Genomic DNA, 16,489 nt, shown 5'->3' on the forward strand with positions numbered 1-16,489 from the left:
GTGGTGCTGCTGGTGGTGCTCGTGGTGTTCGTTTCACATGTATACATTGCACATACAAATGCACACATATTTCTGATTATGAGTATTGACTACTAATTATGATATATGGTTGATTGCAGGGGAGACTCAGTTCACACATGCTACTCAAGACACCGACCATGGAGCACCGCAATCGCAGAGGAGAACAGGTGGACCGACGGACTACGACACTCCACAGTACTCTTCTTCCTCCTAAAGCGATTCCAGGCACTTTTTTCACTACCCCATTCCTGACATCAGCATGCAGCCACCGACGAGATTGGTGTACGAATAGGAAGACCTCCATTTTTACACTATGTTAGTTCAGGAATGGCAGACAACATCGGCGTGGATGGGCCAAACTTGGCAACACTACAAGGCTGAGCTGCTTAGAGTGCGAGATATTGCTTTGATGTCCACCGCCGAATACCAAACCGCGTCTCAAATGGGGGTCTTCCCATTCCTACGTTGAACTCTTATTTGATGTGTATAAGTGTATGACTCGGTATTTGTATGCACGCTTATTACTTTTGTATTTGTATGTATGATTATAAATTCTTTCTTTGGTGTGATCATTTACATTAATATGTGCATAGCTCATGCTAAAATTTTCTTTTATTTCACACCGGGGATCTATTTTTTAACCGCCGGAAAATTACTTTAAACTACCGGTATACCAGCCAAACCGGCCGGTAAACCGGTCCAACCGACCAGTAAACTGGTCCGAACCGATTGCACGGCGGCTTTTGAATTCAAATTTGAATTCAACCGGTTCCGACCGGTTTCCGACCAAACCGAACTGGTATACCGGAACCGGACCCCGCCGGTTTGGTCAGACCGGTCGGTAAGTTAAACCCTGGTCAGGCTCCTTAACAGGCTCTAGATTTTAAAGGAATTACTCCATTGCTTCACCACATCGTCTGCTCCTCTTCTTCTGTTCAAACTCATGTTTCACTCTGTGCGATCGCATCAGAAGACGCTCCCATGGAACCAAATCGCCGGCGTCACTGGGAAGGGCGAGCATTGTTGTGATGTATTAGTGGATTGCCCACCTCTTCCCAAGAGTTTAAGCTTTTGGGTTCATCTAGTTGGTACATGAAACCTAACATGGTATCAAAGCCAGAGGTCTCGAGTTCGAGTCTTGGTAGAAACATCTTTTAAGTCCTCTGCTCCCTTCTTTATTTCCACATTTGCGCCTTGTTCCGGCTGCATGTAAGTGAGAGTGTTGTGAAGTATTATTGGATTGCCCACCTCTTCCCAAGAGTTTTAAGCTTTTGAGTTCATCTGATTGGTGCATGAAACCTGACAAGCACGAGCCACCAATGCGAGGCAGGACCGTGAAGGTAAACACCTGCGTGGAGACCTGAATGTCTGTTTGTGAAACAGTACGAAGTAGAGGAACTTGAAGGTTCCGTTTAGGTACAAAACGGACCAGAGAATTTTCAGCACTGTTTTTTACTGTTAGCTCAACATGAAGCGAAATTACTTTCTTTACATGGTGGTGATATATAGCCTACAAAAATTAGGTTAGAACCCCTGATCTAAACTCATACGGCACCACACAGAGAAGGTAAAAAAGAAAAGGACAAACGTTGCTGTACATGGTATCTACAAGGGAACGGTGTTTGTGACATAGTTTGAAGAAGAGCTTTTGAACTTGGATGAGAAATAATTTCTTAGGCCATCTAAGAGCTGCTGGATGTCGTCTACCAAGGACCATGTCGGAGCATTCAGGGCCCGTATTGAGTTGAGGCACACTAGAAGGGTTCCTCCTTCATGAAGAAGTACCTGGAATTTGTAATAAAGATAGAGATATGAACACCAAAAGGAACTTAATAATAAAAGGTCACTTTGCTGGGAAAGCATTAGTAACTTGCACGTAACCACAACCCATCTTTTATGTTTTATTAATAGTCTGAAACCCACTGACATAAACTGGATCTCTACTCACACAAAACATATTTCAGTACAACAGATCATATTGAAATCTTGTTGAGACCACTAGAATGCCAGGTAAACCATGGATGCAGATTTTTTTAACAGAAGGCTTAAGAGATATAAGAATAGGGAAGTTCAGTAAATAGGTGTGATTTTGGAATGTCCAGACATTTTGTTTCTATTGAACTCAAGCTACAAATTTACTGGCTTGCTTCCCATGACAACAGCAATTGGCTATAGTGCTCAGCTCCTCATCGTTGAAGTACAAATGAAATGGCACTATCACTACAATTTCGCCTTTTGTTTTGGGAGGTAGCAACAATTGGTTAATGTAGTCATGTTAAGGTTATGAAGAACCCATCCAATAGAGGGGAATTGAAATCTGCTTGTGTAGAAGGTTAAGGTGCCACTCCACTGTACTACAAATGGATATCTGTAACATCGCATGTATTCAAACTCTACAATTTACTTTCTAGTATATCACGGAGGACTATTAGGGCTCAGGTCAGTTGAAGAATTGCAAAATTTCCTAGCTATAAAAAAACAGATGCATCATTAAGTCATGAGAAGAAACTTACCGTCAACCAAAGAGGAAGAAATCCCAGGACAGAAGGAAGCGCAGCAAAAACAATGCAAGTTAAGGCCAGAGCCACACTTTGTTTGACCTAAGGATAAACCTCAAATGTAAGAAACAACAAAATTGCATGTGAAGCTGAAGTGTCACACATGAAAACCATTTATACCAGTGAAGTTGTTTGGCGAGCTTTAGCAATGCAGAATGGCACCCCACAAATATTGTCCTGCAACAACAGAACATCTGCAACAGCCACTGCTGTTGCACTGGCACGTTGGGCTAGAACCATTCCGACTGTTGCAGCTGCAAGAGCTGGAGCATCATTTATACCATCACCGACCATTATTAAACCTCCACCTGGAAAACGTACAAAGGTAAAATAATGAACAATCACAAGGAAAATAAGCACCACAAAAGGAATCATATAGCTTCAAGTTCAAGTTTCCATGATGCATGGTTGAGCTCACAAAAGTATAGGATTCCATTTTACAATTTAATTGTATACAGGGAATTAAGTTACAGATAGTAGATATGACTTTTAGCTGGTAGGTTGCTTTTGTCCAAAAGGTAATCCAAAGTTGGAATGCAACCATTGGAGCCATTAGATCCATGCAGTATGGAAAAAAATATTAAGTAAACTACCGATGGAATTATATTAGATAAAGTCATGTGGTGTGGAAAGAGGTAAAAGTGATGTAGAAAGCAACCATGTCTACAATGTGACATGAGTTAAATCTATGCAAGCACTTTAGATAACATATGTAAAACTCAAATCCCTGGTATAATGAGTTGACTTCTGATAGGTATATCACAAGGAAGTACCTCCCTCCCTCGAAACTGCTTTTACTTTATTCAATTTTTCCTCAGGCTTTAAAGAGAAGTGGACTTCATCAATACAAACAGCTTTAGCAACCCTCTGGGCACTTGATTCATGGTCTCCCGTGAGCATCATGATACGAAGTTTAGCCTTCTCTCTTAAGGTAGATATGACTTCACAAACACCGGAACGGGGTTCATCCTCAAAGTGGAAAAGGGTTACCTGAAAAATTTTAAATCAGCTGATATAATAAACTCAAAATAGGTCTGTGCAGGATCTCCTGCAAGAAGAGGATAACCACCAACTTCGACTATTGACTGTGTAAACTCTCAAAGTCCAAAAGCTTGTAGGCCAGCCAGGGAGTTATTATGAAACCTAAGGCTCATATGTCTCCAACTTCGACTGTGTAAATTCTCAAAGTCAAAAAGCTTGTACACCAGACAGGGGGTTATTATGAAACCTACAGCTCATATGGTGATAACACATTCAAATCTGTGTGAATTGTTTGCAAGCAGAAGAATTCAGCATTCTAGCAGAACCATGAGTATAATTGTATAACTACAGCTTAATACAGTCACTGGTGCAAGTGTAACCTTATCGTCAGTGAGTGAGCCTTTGGCCAAATAAGGTAAGGTCATGTTTTTTTTTTCTTACTATGAAAAGCAAGCTAAGATCATCTTCACTTGAAGAAAAGCAAGTTCAAAGGTTCTAAGTAGGACCCAAAGAAGCTATAATGTCCAAACTCCAAACCAGCCAAATCATGCATCATGTACAAATTATCAGGGCACTGCTGACCAAGTTTCAGAATAGACAGGCCATAGGCCATATGCCCATATCAGATGGACCAAATGCCAGTCAAGACCACCTTTGCTGTGTTTGTAGTTCTCACTGTGGAATAGGATGGGACCATAGTGGTTCATCACTTAGGTACAGAACAAAAATACATGTCCAGATATACATGAAAGAAGAAAGAGTTCTCTACTCATATTTAACTAACCTTTTTATCAACAGATAGAGCAGCTTGGACAAATTCAGGCCCATATGCAGAACTTCTTACTGCTTGTTTTATTTGCTCTGATTCACCATTAGATCTGTATAGTGAAGAAATATAATCCACAGAACCAATAGACGCCTCAGATAGCTCATTTTCGTTGTTTCTAGCCTGTAATGCAAATGTACGAGGTGTTAGGCTAGCATGTCACAGGCTGGCTCTCCAATTACTCCATACCAACCAGGCAGAAAAAAAAAATTCATGCTACATTGTTGAGTTATGTGAAACACATGCAGCTTACAGCATACAATAAAGTCCAATGGTGTTTCATGCAACACACATTAATTATGTCTAACAACAGGTAAGCTCTTTCATATGTCGAATATTCCATATGACTTTGCTGATTTAAAAATATTATCAAATCTACACATACCTTCACACCACTCAAAGTTGCAGCAACTCCCCTACCAGGTAAGCATTCAAAACTTTCTACAGCAACTGCTGGAAGCTCCTTTCCAACAGAGTGGTCTAAAACAGCCCTGTGATCATGCAAACTGTATGTCAATTGCTTGCCATAAACTAGACTACAAAACAATGCATACAATAAAAAAAAAGAACAGTAGAATATTATATACACTACAAATCTCAAATGACATGCTTCAACTAGTGCAAAAAGACATGAAAATCTACGCCAATATTAAGTGCAAGAGCTGTTTTTAGTGCTCTGTGCTGAATCAGCATAAATAAGCTCATAGTGGCATTCATATTAACTAGGACCCATGCTGGTCCAGTGCAAGACTACCACTAACGCCTTGAATGAATAGAAATTCAAGCAATCACATGTAACCAGAATGGACCAAGCAATGCAGCTTCCAAATTAGAACATAGATCTGTGCCTGAGTTTAACAACATTGGTACAATATTTACACTTGTGCAGGGAGTATATTCTATCCACGCATAGCAGGCCCAAGTAGTGCAGAGTTCTAGTTATAAAACAAATAATTGAGCTTTTGGTACATTATCCATTTTCTCTTACCTTCCAATTGGATGGGTTGTTCCTTTCTCCATCGCTGCAGCAACAGCTAGAGCTTCACTTTCACAGTTTGGAGTGCAGCACGAATCACTATGACCATTTGTCACACCCAAATGTCCATGGATAGGCTCGATTGCTTTGCACGTAAGCTTCCCAGTTGTTAACGTGCCTGTCTTGTCAAAAGCAATAGACTGACAGGCAGAAAGAGCATCTAAGACATGACCACCTTTCAACAAAATTCCCTACAGGAGAGCAAAAGAAAAGGTTCATCAATCCACTATAACAGATGGAAATGGAGCAACACGTCAGAGAAAAGGATGTGTTCAGAAAGCGAAATAGCAGCTATGGTGCAATCTCCCAATAATACCAGGAGGAGCTTCATAGATGCAGTAATTGCACCATCCCAACAAAGATTTTTATTACAAAACTATGGTCTGTACCCAAACTTGTGTGCATTATGAATTAAATGCTAGATGCTTTCATGAAATTCAGAAGTCAAGAGAGTGTTGTATCACATTAAATGAAGAGCTCGAACAACTGAAACTTTCAAACAGTACCTTACTAGCGAGAGAACTGATTGCAGTTGCATATGCCAATGGAGCTACAGCCAATGCACAGGGAGATGCAGCCACCATAAGTCCTAATCCACGGTAAATTGAACCCCTACAAACTAAAGAAAATGTCAGAGCATAGAAAGCTCAAGCCTGAAGCTAAGTGTATCAAATCAATAAAATTGGCAAATCAAAATCATCAGTAGGAAAGTTATCCAAAGCTTATTGAATTTAGAACTATCAGGAAGTACATAATATGTTTTACGTAAGTAGCTAAAAGGGCCACTACAGCAGTGTAGCATTAGAGGATTACCTGAATTACCAAAAAGGGGCCACTTAAAGAGTAACGGTCCCAATAGTGCAACAGCCAAAGAAAGCACCACCACAACTCTGCTATAGTACTCTCCAAACTCATCAAGCCATCTTTGCAACTTTGGCTTGATTAGCTGGCCCTCTTCAGTCAACTGTACAATTCTGTTGAGTGTTGAATCCTCCCATGACTTGGTCACCTAGAACAAAAGGTAGTAAACAAACAACAAATGATTCTCTTGCAAGGTGACAAGGAACACCATAGTATAGAAGGAAACATAATGTACTAGCATAGCAGAATTGTTAGTAGTAACTACTGAATATTAAAACTAAAACTTTGTCAAATCTCAAAAGGTTAGCTAGGTTTCCTTCTCTTCATCAAAGAAAGTTGGAACCAGCCTCTTCAGTGAAGGGGAAAAAGGCAAACCTTTACAATCATCATTCCTTCCAAGTTCCTGGCACCGCCTGGTATGGCATCTCCCACTGTCCTTTCTAGAGGTTTTGTTTCACCAGTTAGGTGTTCAATTGTGACAGTTGATGAACCTTGGTAAACTTCTCCATCAACAGGCACAGCCTAAAGAATGCAAGAACTGCACCAAAATGAGATAAATTTCTAACCACAAAAAATAAGCATACCATCAGCATGAAGGGTAAGCTGAACTATTGTACTCAGTTAGACGCAAAGTGAAATTCCACGAAGAAGCTATGAAATGAAAACAAAAATAGGAAATGCAAAGACTGGATTTCTATACAAAATATAACACACCTCGCCAGCTCTGACCAAGATATGAGAACCCACTTCAAGATCATGCACAGGAACTTTGGTGTAACTTAAATTCGAAAACTGTACAGATTCTTCGCCACTTTTTTCTAATAACAGGGCAAATTCAGGATGGTTTTCCTTCAGTTCCCTCACATCAAACATTGACTTACTTGTAAAATATTCTTCAGCTGTAAGAAATAAGAACAGGAAACTTTTAATAAACACACAAGAAGAGCTAACACAGGGGACTTTCAATTGCTGTCAAAAGAAATGTACCGATATGAGCCAAGTTAAACATTGCAAGAAGCAGGCCACCCTCCAATGCGTTTCCCATAAATATAGAAGCAAATGCAGCAAGAGCCATTAGAACATGAATATTTATTCTTCCGTCAGCAATATTTACAAGAGCATCAAGCGCTGAAGACACCTACACAGTAAGCAAGAAATGTCAAACAAGTACGTTGGGAAGCAAGCCTCACAACAACAAATTATTCTGATCTTCCTTGTTATGGAGGAAAACAATGCAAGAACAGTTTCACATTCAATTAATTTCATGTTATATCAGTGTGCCGGTCATATCAGCTGCCAAGAAACTTCAGCTGAAGCCCCAAGTCCCCAACTACACATTGGCTAATTTTAAGCTCGAACAAGAATCTTAAGTTCTGTGGTAGCATCCACATAGCAGCTTCCCTCTGTGAGCTTGTAGACAAGATCACCAAAGCCACTCAATCACATAAAAGCTTATACCAAGTGTCCAAGTGTTTACAAATGGATTGGGACAAGCTTATTTATAACTGAAACCCCAATCTCGTGCTCTAATTGCCTTACCCTGAAATTCTCATTGAAGATACTGCGACACAGAATTGACACACACAACCCAAACACTAACCAGTTCCTCTGAAAGTTTAAATGCTATCTGTAAACACTAACTAGTTCCTAGTGATCATAGATTGACAACTAAACTTCAATCGAACCAAGTTAGTGGCATCCCTAATGCTGCACAGGAACGTAAGAACTAGCAAAGGAGTAGAGCAGCTAGGCATTACCCCGACGAGAGGGAAGGCGATGGCGATGAGCGCGGCCGGCAGGCGCCCAACGGAGTTGAGCAGCGCGACGTGCGGGCAGGCGGCGGCGATGAGGAGGAGGCCGAGGGAGATGCAGCAGACCTGGAGGTGCTCCCGCAGCGCGTCGGCGACGTCGGCCCACCCGATCGCCCGCGCCACCCGCATGACCACCGCACCCCCGCCTCCCCCGTGCACGTCGACCCCGTGGTGGCCGTGGCCGTGGTGGTGGTGGTGGTCATGGCCGTGGTGGTGATGGTGGTGGTCATGATGATGGTGATGGTGGCCGTGGCCGTTACCGCCGTGCGCGCGGGGGGTGAAGAGCAGGGACGGGCGCGAGGCAAGGGGGAACGTCGGCCGGCGGGTGAGGGCGAGGGGTTTGGGCGGGGAGCAGCGGCGGCGGAGGTGCGGGAAGGGCGGGGGCCGCGAGAGGCGGAGCAGGTGCGCGGACGGCGGCGCCGGCGAGGAGATCGAGGCGGAGGCGGTGAGGATTTGCATCGCGGCGGGTCGGGGCGGGGAGAAAGCGGAGATGGGGGTGAGATCGCTTCGGCGAGGCGGTTGACGCTGCTGCTGCGGCCTGCGGGTGGTGCGCCGTGAGCAGCTCAGGCGGAGGAGGGGGACGAGAGAACTGGTCCACCAGGGGTTGGACTTTTCCGGCGGGCGTGTGGTGGACGGGTGGCTGACTGGCTGCAAGGCGATGGCGATGACGGGCGTGGGCGCGGGGCCCGCTGCCAGGATTTGGCTCGTGTTGTCACTATGTCACTGAGAGTGGCTTCATCGTGTCGCGCACGGTTATGCTCCTCTTCCACCCCATGTATCTGTGCTGTGATCACACCCGGTATGAATTATTCGAGTTTTTATTAAAATTCTGATTGTTTTGTCTAGATTTCAATTAAAATTTCAATCGACAAATCAAGAAAACATTTCTAATTTTAGAAATAGAAGAGATAAAAATAGAGATAGAGATCTGAAACTTGTTAACCGTATAATGCACTATGCACTTTTATGTCTGTTTCAGAAGAAGAAAAATTGTATCTTACCATATTTCAGAAGTTTGGAGGCAAAGTGCATTATGGCTATGTTTAGTTCGCGAAAAAGTTTGAGTTTTGGTACGGTATCATATTTCGTTATTATTTGACAATTAATGTCCAATCATGAACTAATTAGACTTAAAAAATCCATCTCGTATCAAACAGTTAAACTGTATACTCCCTTCGTCCTAAAATATAAGGCATTATAGAGTTTTTAGGATAGATTATGATCACGTAGAAAGTACTCTCCTATTCCTAATTATTAAGTATTAGAACTCTATTTGGATCACCAAATATGTGCTAATTAAAGTAGCATGTCCTTTCTCATCCACCTCCCACATGCACCTCCTTCTACATGGTTGCATGCATGTCTTTTTGTTGGGAAAGTCCCGCCGAAAACGATGCACAATTAAGATGGTTGGATCCATTCTCAACCTAGAATGACTTATATCTGTGGAGAAATTTTGAATCCTGGAATGCCCTATATTTGAGGACGGAGGAAGTAATTTGTTATTTTTTCAACTACATTTAATGCTTCATGCATGTGTTCGAAGATTCGATGGGATGTGTATTGTAGGAAATTTTTTGGAAACTAAACAGGGCCTATATTCTCCATAAAAATCGTGCTAAAACATTCTGACTTGTCAGCTCTACCAGGGGCCGATCTATAAAGGGGGCTAAGGGGATTATGCCCCCTACCTTCCTAAGATCAATGGATAACCCCATAAATCCTCTCTCTATTTTGGGATGAAACAATGAAGAGGAAGAGGGAAGGAAGTAGGGAAAAAAATAGAGGAAGAAGAAGATAGGAGAAATGAGCCCCCTTTGCATGTATAGACTAGATTCGTCACCGTGGTCTACGTCACAGTTTCACAACTTTTGACATTTTTAGGCGATGTGGGTGAAAATCTCTCTCAATTTATTTAATTACGGGCTACGGTTATGTGAGCCGTGAGCGTGCAATGAGGACGTCGATGTGTTTAGAGACTTGATCATCTAGATGGACATCTACTAGGGGCGAGCTCCTTGTTGACCATTGCAAAAGCTTTCAATCCCTTTTCTACCAGCGATGTCTAAGTGATGATAGGGATCCCTGCGCCCTGGAGAAATTTATAACTGCTGATCTACCATGGATGCGACAGTCCGTGCCCTAAGGGGGAAGAAGTAAGGATGGCAACGGGTCGGGTTCGGATCGGGTGGAGTCTCCGTGCACCCAAAATCGAAACCCGAAATCGAAACCCGAACCCGAAACCGATTCGGGTGGAAATCCACCACCAAAATCAAACCCGCGGATACCCGAAACCCGAATGGATACCCGAAATCCGCGGATAAATATACACATATTCACATGTATAAACAAGAGGGAACAAATAGTAAATATTTTCATGAGTCAACTTTCAATAAATTTAATAGACTAAGTAAACAAGTTATCATTAAAATATTATAAAACATGAGTTTTAATTCCAAATAATTTATTTCGGATATCCATTAGATATCCACGGGTGGAAACCAAAACCCGAAACCGAACCCGAAACCAAACCCAAACCCGAACCTGAAAACCGTGGGCAAAAAACCAACACCAAACCCGAAACCCGAAAAACCGAAACCCACGGATAACCACACCAAACCCGATCCGCTGCCATCTCTAGAAAGAAGACGATGAGAACAAGCTCCAGATGGAGCGGATCCATCAAGTTGCTGCTGGGCCCAAAGCTGGGCCCAAACGTGGGCTAGGATTCTGCTCTCATGAGGCCCATCCCAAGTTGGGCTGCAGAACTTGTGGACAGCAAAGAAGTCCAGCTAAGCATACTAGCATTTGCTTTGAATTTCGACTCCAGTAGTATTTCCAAATGCAAATGGATTACCTTACCTCGAGTCCATTAATTCCATTCGAGCAGTAATTGTCAAAACTAAGAAAGAACTCAGAAGTGAGCAGGAGTTGGGTCAGCATTACGGCATTACCCCGACGAGAGGGTAGGCGACGGCGACAAGCGCGGCCTGCAGGTGCCTGGCGGAGCCGGGAGGCGCGACGTGCAGGCAGGCGGCGGCCGCCAGGAGGAGCCCGAACGAGACGCAGCAGACCTGGACGCGCTCCCGCAGCGCGTCGGCCACGCCGGCCAGCCCGATCGCCCTCGCCACCCGCATGACCGCCGCGCCCCCGCCTGCCCCGTGCACGTCCAGCCCGCGGTGACCGTGGCAGCAGTGCCCATGCTGCTGCTGGTGGTGGTGGTGGTGGCCGCTGCAGCCGTGCGCGCGAGGGGCGAAGAGCAAGGATCGGCGCGCGAGGTGGAGCGGCGATCGTGGGGTAAGGGGGAGGAGCTTGGGCCGGGAGCAGCAGCGCCCGCGGCGGGGCTGCGGGAAGGGCGAGGCTCCTGAGAGGCGGAGGCGGCGCGCGGGCGGTGGCACCGCCGTCGCGGCGCCTGACGAGGCGAAGGCGGGTGCGGTTAGGAGCTGCATTGCTGCGGCGGCAGTGGCCGGCGGCGGACTGGGTTTGCTGCCTTGCTGGTGAGCCGGTGATGGTGTTGGAGTTGTACAGTTGGAGGTGAGCAGCTTAGTAGAGGAGGGGAAGACGGGAGGCTCTGCGAGCAAGGGCACGGCGAAGCAGGCGGTGGCGAGCGTCCGCGCGGGCCCGGTCGGGCGCCGTTGGTGTCGACACCGTGTCACGCAGCTGCGCCATCGCGTCGCGTATGGTTTTCCAAATTGTTGCTGGCTGTTTCGTCCGGGTGCCGTTGGTGTCGTCACCGTGTCGCACGATCCGCGCCATCTCTATAATCCTTCTATATACGAATCCTGGACCAAACCGCGGGCGCCCGATAAAGCCACGTCACCCGTTAGTCGTCCAGCCGTACAATCCAACCAGCTGTCGATTCTAACCGTTTGATATGGACCTGTGCGGGTCTCACACCCGTTAAGCCAACTATCCACACTTCTCACGAATAGTCGCGAACCCGCTCAGCCGCCTCCGCTCACCGCTCCGTCTGCCCCACAGCCGCCCGCCCTTCGCCTACCGCGTTGCCTCCACCTCCATCCTCCGCTTGCAGCACTACCCGCCGATGTCCTCCTGCCAAAGCAACGCACCGACATCGTCTTTCCATTCCCGAGGCTCTTCCCCTTGCGGCCTTGCCACAGCCCCCGCGTCATCACCCACCGCCATCGTCTCCAGCCACCTACCTCCTCTCTTCTCCACTCTCAGTCCCACCCCCTCTATTTCGACGTGGGCAGCGCCAGGTGCACCACTCCCCCTCCAAGAGCTTTTCTGCCCCTCCATCACCATTGCCACGGAGCCGTCGTCCATCTGCAGCTCGCGTGAGCGGCTAAACGACGCGACGGCGGTGCGATTAAGAGCTCCTCTAGGCCTCCCTCTGCTGGGCCCGCCCATTGCAGACTGCCGGAGCTCCTGGAGTGCAGCAACAGAGGTGACCTAGAGAGCAGCTCGCATGACTGCAGGTCGACGCAATGCCAACGCGAGTAGCAACTCCAGCCATGGCCTTTACATGTGCAACTCAGCCATTGACTCCACTGTCCGCAAGGTATTCGACAAAATGCGCATGTCCAAGCACAGAGAGCTTCACAATCCTAATACTCCCGTAGTCCTATTCTGTGGCACCAAAGTTAGCGTTAAGATTAGTTTACAGGACTGAAAGCTTACCAATTCAAAGCTTATGCATTCATATTGTGATTTTTTTGGGACAATAAGAATGTACAGGCACAAGCTTGGGGCACTGACACTTTCTTTAATATAGGACCTGTGATCACAAACTCCAAGCACATTAACCTATTTGTTGTGCCATCTGATAATCACAAATAAAGTGGCACCAATAAAAAAGGAAGCTGCTGGACATATAACAACTTTAATGTGATACTACCATATTATTCGTGACTATTGATACCACTACCATAAGATTCTGGTATTTGTCTTCTTTTATATCTGTTCTGCAAACGATGTCCACAAAAGTTTATTTTTGTAACCATTTTCTGAGTTTAGGATCGCTATCCGCATTTGCATCATTTCAGCTTATTGTGCAAATTTTTCCTTCCTGGACAGAAAGTACCTATTGGACCTCTTATTATGGGATGTAAGAGTTGGAGTTCTATGGCTCGTTGACGGTAAGTATGTTAGAAGAGCAAAAGATGTTTCTTAATGCACAATGAAATGCTATGGAAGTTAATTTTGTCCAAAAAAGTTACATTGTTACTTTTTGTTACTCTTTAACATGCTTACCTGGAAGCATAACTAAAATGTTCCATGTTCCTTCAGGTATCTGTACATACATACTTTATCACTCAGCCATCCTGGTACTGTGAAATGGTATGGTTGTAGACTATTGCCTCTTCTCTTGCTGTCTTTACATTCTTAGAGTAGTAGTAATAATAATAATAATAATAATAATAATAATAATAATAATAATAATAATAATAATAATAATAATAATAATAATAATAATAATAATAATAATAATATAGACACGCACACGCACATGCTTATGTAGGGCATCTAGACTTGGCCAAGACTGAGAGCATCACAATAACCTCGCTCAGTTTATGTTCGTTATGGGCTACAACACTGAAGCTGTTCATTCGGTGATTATGAATTCTAATTCCCATCTGAAATGTTCCTTGCCATTATATTTTTAAAAGATTCCTTGCCATTATATATGTGCATGTCAGCTATACTGGTATAAGATGCTGTTACCTCGCAATGTATGGGATCCTGTTAGTACTGTGAAATGATATATATTATTTTTCTTAGGAGATAAAGACAACAAGATGCAATGCTCTGTAAACTTATAATTCAAAGTTATCTGACCAAACTTTATGATATACCATGCATTGTTATTTCCGTCGTGAATTGCCAGTGGTACTCGGTGATAACATAATGAAATCGAGCAACACATAAAAGTATACTTGATTATGATGGATTCAACAAAACAAATTTGATATGTAAATATTGTTATTTTTTTATGAATTTGGTCAAAGTAACTAGAAATCCATTTGGATCACAAGGCAACTCAGAAGTGAGCGCGGCAAAGCCGCGCATGTGTTTCTAGTTGGGGGATCCTATTTGTCTTCCGGAAGGTGGTAAACTCATATATCTTTAATCCACTAGCGGCCCAATAGATAGATACCACTAGCGGCTCAATAGATAGATACGCGTAGCAGATCCAAATGGCCCAATAAGGAAACTGCTCAGAGTTATATCATTCGCATATCTTCGGCTCAAAATAGGCAGCATACAACGACTAATCTTGAACGGATTAACAGCATAGGGCCACGTGATGTGGTGTTTGATAAAAACAAATTATGATCCTATCATCAAGTGGGTATGGTGTTAATTTTTTTATTATTCTTTTATCTCGTTGCATTTAAAAGTGTTGATTTATCCTACCAGTAGTGATATCCAATATTATTCTTTTTAAAAAAGATATTCAACATTTTTTAATAGTAGATTCAACATCTCTTAACAGTAAATTCAACATTTTTAATAAACTAGTTCAACATTTTCAATGTAAATGTTGAAATTGTATCTATAATGTTGAAGTACTATACCTAAATTGTTGGGCTCGAGTGATTAAAATGTTGGATGTATTAGAAAAACAAAAATAGCATGTCAGATCTCATTTTGCTATGAAAATTCAAAGAAATATTATGATTTAAACGGAATTGAAATTGGATGAAACAAAGAGAGAAAAACCCTGTGCATGTGAATCTGTCCAATCATGTTGCTTTTCCAATCTCTCCCAGGCTCCCATGGTTGCACGTGCTCCATGCCTAAGATACATGCGAAAGAAAAAGGATAGAAGAAAAATCGTAACCAGTCGTCTCTTGACGCACTAATTTTAAAGTGGAAGATACAGTGCCTTCCCTTATCTTTGACCAAGCTTTTTAAAAAATAAATATATCAGCACCTCGAATTAGTTCATTAAATCATCATATAATATGTGTTGATAGTGTGTTTATTTGGTATTAATGTGTTTTCTATAACGTTGGCCAAAGCTCAGTCTATTTATTTGTATTGCGATAACTAATTTCTTCAAGTCATTTGGTATAAATCCATATCAATTGGTTGTATTTGGGCATCATCGTTTTCTTTCCGATAGTGATATAAGAGCACGCAACATGAGGGTGCTTCGATGATGTACTTATCACCACGCATTTTGGCACCTCATGCTTAAAAAGGTGAAGACGATGCTTAATTTGGACCGGTGCTTTATTACGCATCAAGGTGCACTGTGGGGAATTAACTTTTTACACACGTGATCGATGATGCGATCACATTGTTTTTTTAGCACTCATGTCTAACCACATAGCATTGTTGTTTAGGCCAATTTCAATGAAAATATAATAAAAGTATCATGAGCATTAAATTTTCTAACATGGTAGAGTTATTATGAAGAAAGAGAAGAGAAGCGTCATCACCATAATAATTTTCCGGCTCGGTTATGTAACACCCCGGTGTTAATTTTTACGCTAATACCGTGCTTAATCGCTAATTAAGGCTAATCACAATCATTAGCGCTAATCGAGTTGCATAGTAAACATCGTTTTAGCCGTGTTCGACCGCGTTTTTCTCCTTAATCCAGCTCCGAATCAACTTTCGCCCAAAACCAAAGTTGTAGATCATCTCGTCCTCTACAACTCTATTTTGGCCAATTTCAAGTGCCGATATGAAATTTGGAGTTTTGGATGGGTCAAAGTCCGTTCAAAATCGTTGACCGTGGTCACTGTGGCTGCGCGCCGCCCATACCGGCGACTATCGTCCTCTACAACTTCTATTTTGGCCAAATTTCAAGTGCCGATATGAAATTTGGAGTTTTGGATGGTCAAAGTCCGTTCAAAATCGTTGACCGTGGTCACTGTGCTGCGCGCCGCCCATACCGGCGACTGTGGAAGGCGGCGAGCTCCTCCACGCGTCAGCCATCGTGCCCGAACTCGCGCGGGCTCGAGCTTATCTCCTCCTGGCACCCAACTCCGTTTTCCCCTCATCCTTCTCCTTCGTTCTCGAGCTCGTGCCGAGCCGAGCCTGAGCAACGCCGCCGCCGGTGTTCGTGCCGGCCAAACCTCGCCGCCCTTCTCGATTCCCCGCACCCCGACCCTCCAAAACCCTGATTCCCCTCACCCCGCACCTCCACAACTACTTCCCGAGCCCGATTTCGCCGTTCCCCGGCCGGAATCGAGCCCGCCATCGCCGGCCGCCATTAACCCTAACCCGAGCTCCGCCCTCCTCTCGTCGACGTCCATCCTCCGCCCTTCCTCGAGCCGATTAAAGGTAGCCATGAGCTTCCCCATACCCTACTCCATCTCCCCGACCGGTTTTCCCTTGAGCTTGTGCACTATCGTCGCCGGGAACGCGTGTCGCCGCCGTGTGCCATCCTGCCGCTGCCACTCGCCCGCCGCGGGGCCGC

At 44.2% G+C, this 16,489-nt stretch overlaps 1 protein-coding gene and 1 long non-coding RNA gene across 2 annotated transcripts; one reads left to right on the forward strand and one right to left on the reverse strand.

Annotated features, from left to right (window-relative positions):
• Positions 1-1,411: 1,411 nt before the first annotated feature.
• On the reverse strand, positions 1,412-8,699 carry LOC120668568 (probable cadmium/zinc-transporting ATPase HMA1, chloroplastic). Its single transcript, XM_039948308.1, has 13 exons — positions 8,041-8,699; positions 7,271-7,421; positions 6,998-7,182; positions 6,659-6,805; positions 6,236-6,431; positions 5,929-6,041; positions 5,375-5,613; positions 4,772-4,877; positions 4,345-4,509; positions 3,353-3,569; positions 2,700-2,887; positions 2,535-2,621; positions 1,412-1,806 (listed from the first exon to the last, which is right to left on the reverse strand). Exons 1-13 carry the CDS (start codon positions 8,551-8,553, stop codon positions 1,627-1,629), a joined length of 2,487 nt encoding a protein of 828 aa, XP_039804242.1. The 5' UTR covers positions 8,554-8,699; the 3' UTR covers positions 1,412-1,626.
• A 3,230-nt stretch (positions 8,700-11,929) lies between these two features.
• LOC120668969 lies at positions 11,930-13,849 on the forward strand. The gene is made up of 4 exons (XR_005672642.1): positions 11,930-12,314; positions 13,132-13,193; positions 13,345-13,395; positions 13,577-13,849. It is a non-coding gene; the product is annotated as an uncharacterized LOC120668969 (long non-coding RNA).
• The last annotated feature ends 2,640 nt before the right edge of the window (positions 13,850-16,489 follow it).

The sequence above is a fragment of the Panicum virgatum genome, chromosome 4N (genome assembly GCF_016808335.1).
Source record: "Panicum virgatum strain AP13 chromosome 4N, P.virgatum_v5, whole genome shotgun sequence".
In the NCBI taxonomy this organism is placed as follows: domain Eukaryota; kingdom Viridiplantae; phylum Streptophyta; class Magnoliopsida; order Poales; family Poaceae; genus Panicum; species Panicum virgatum.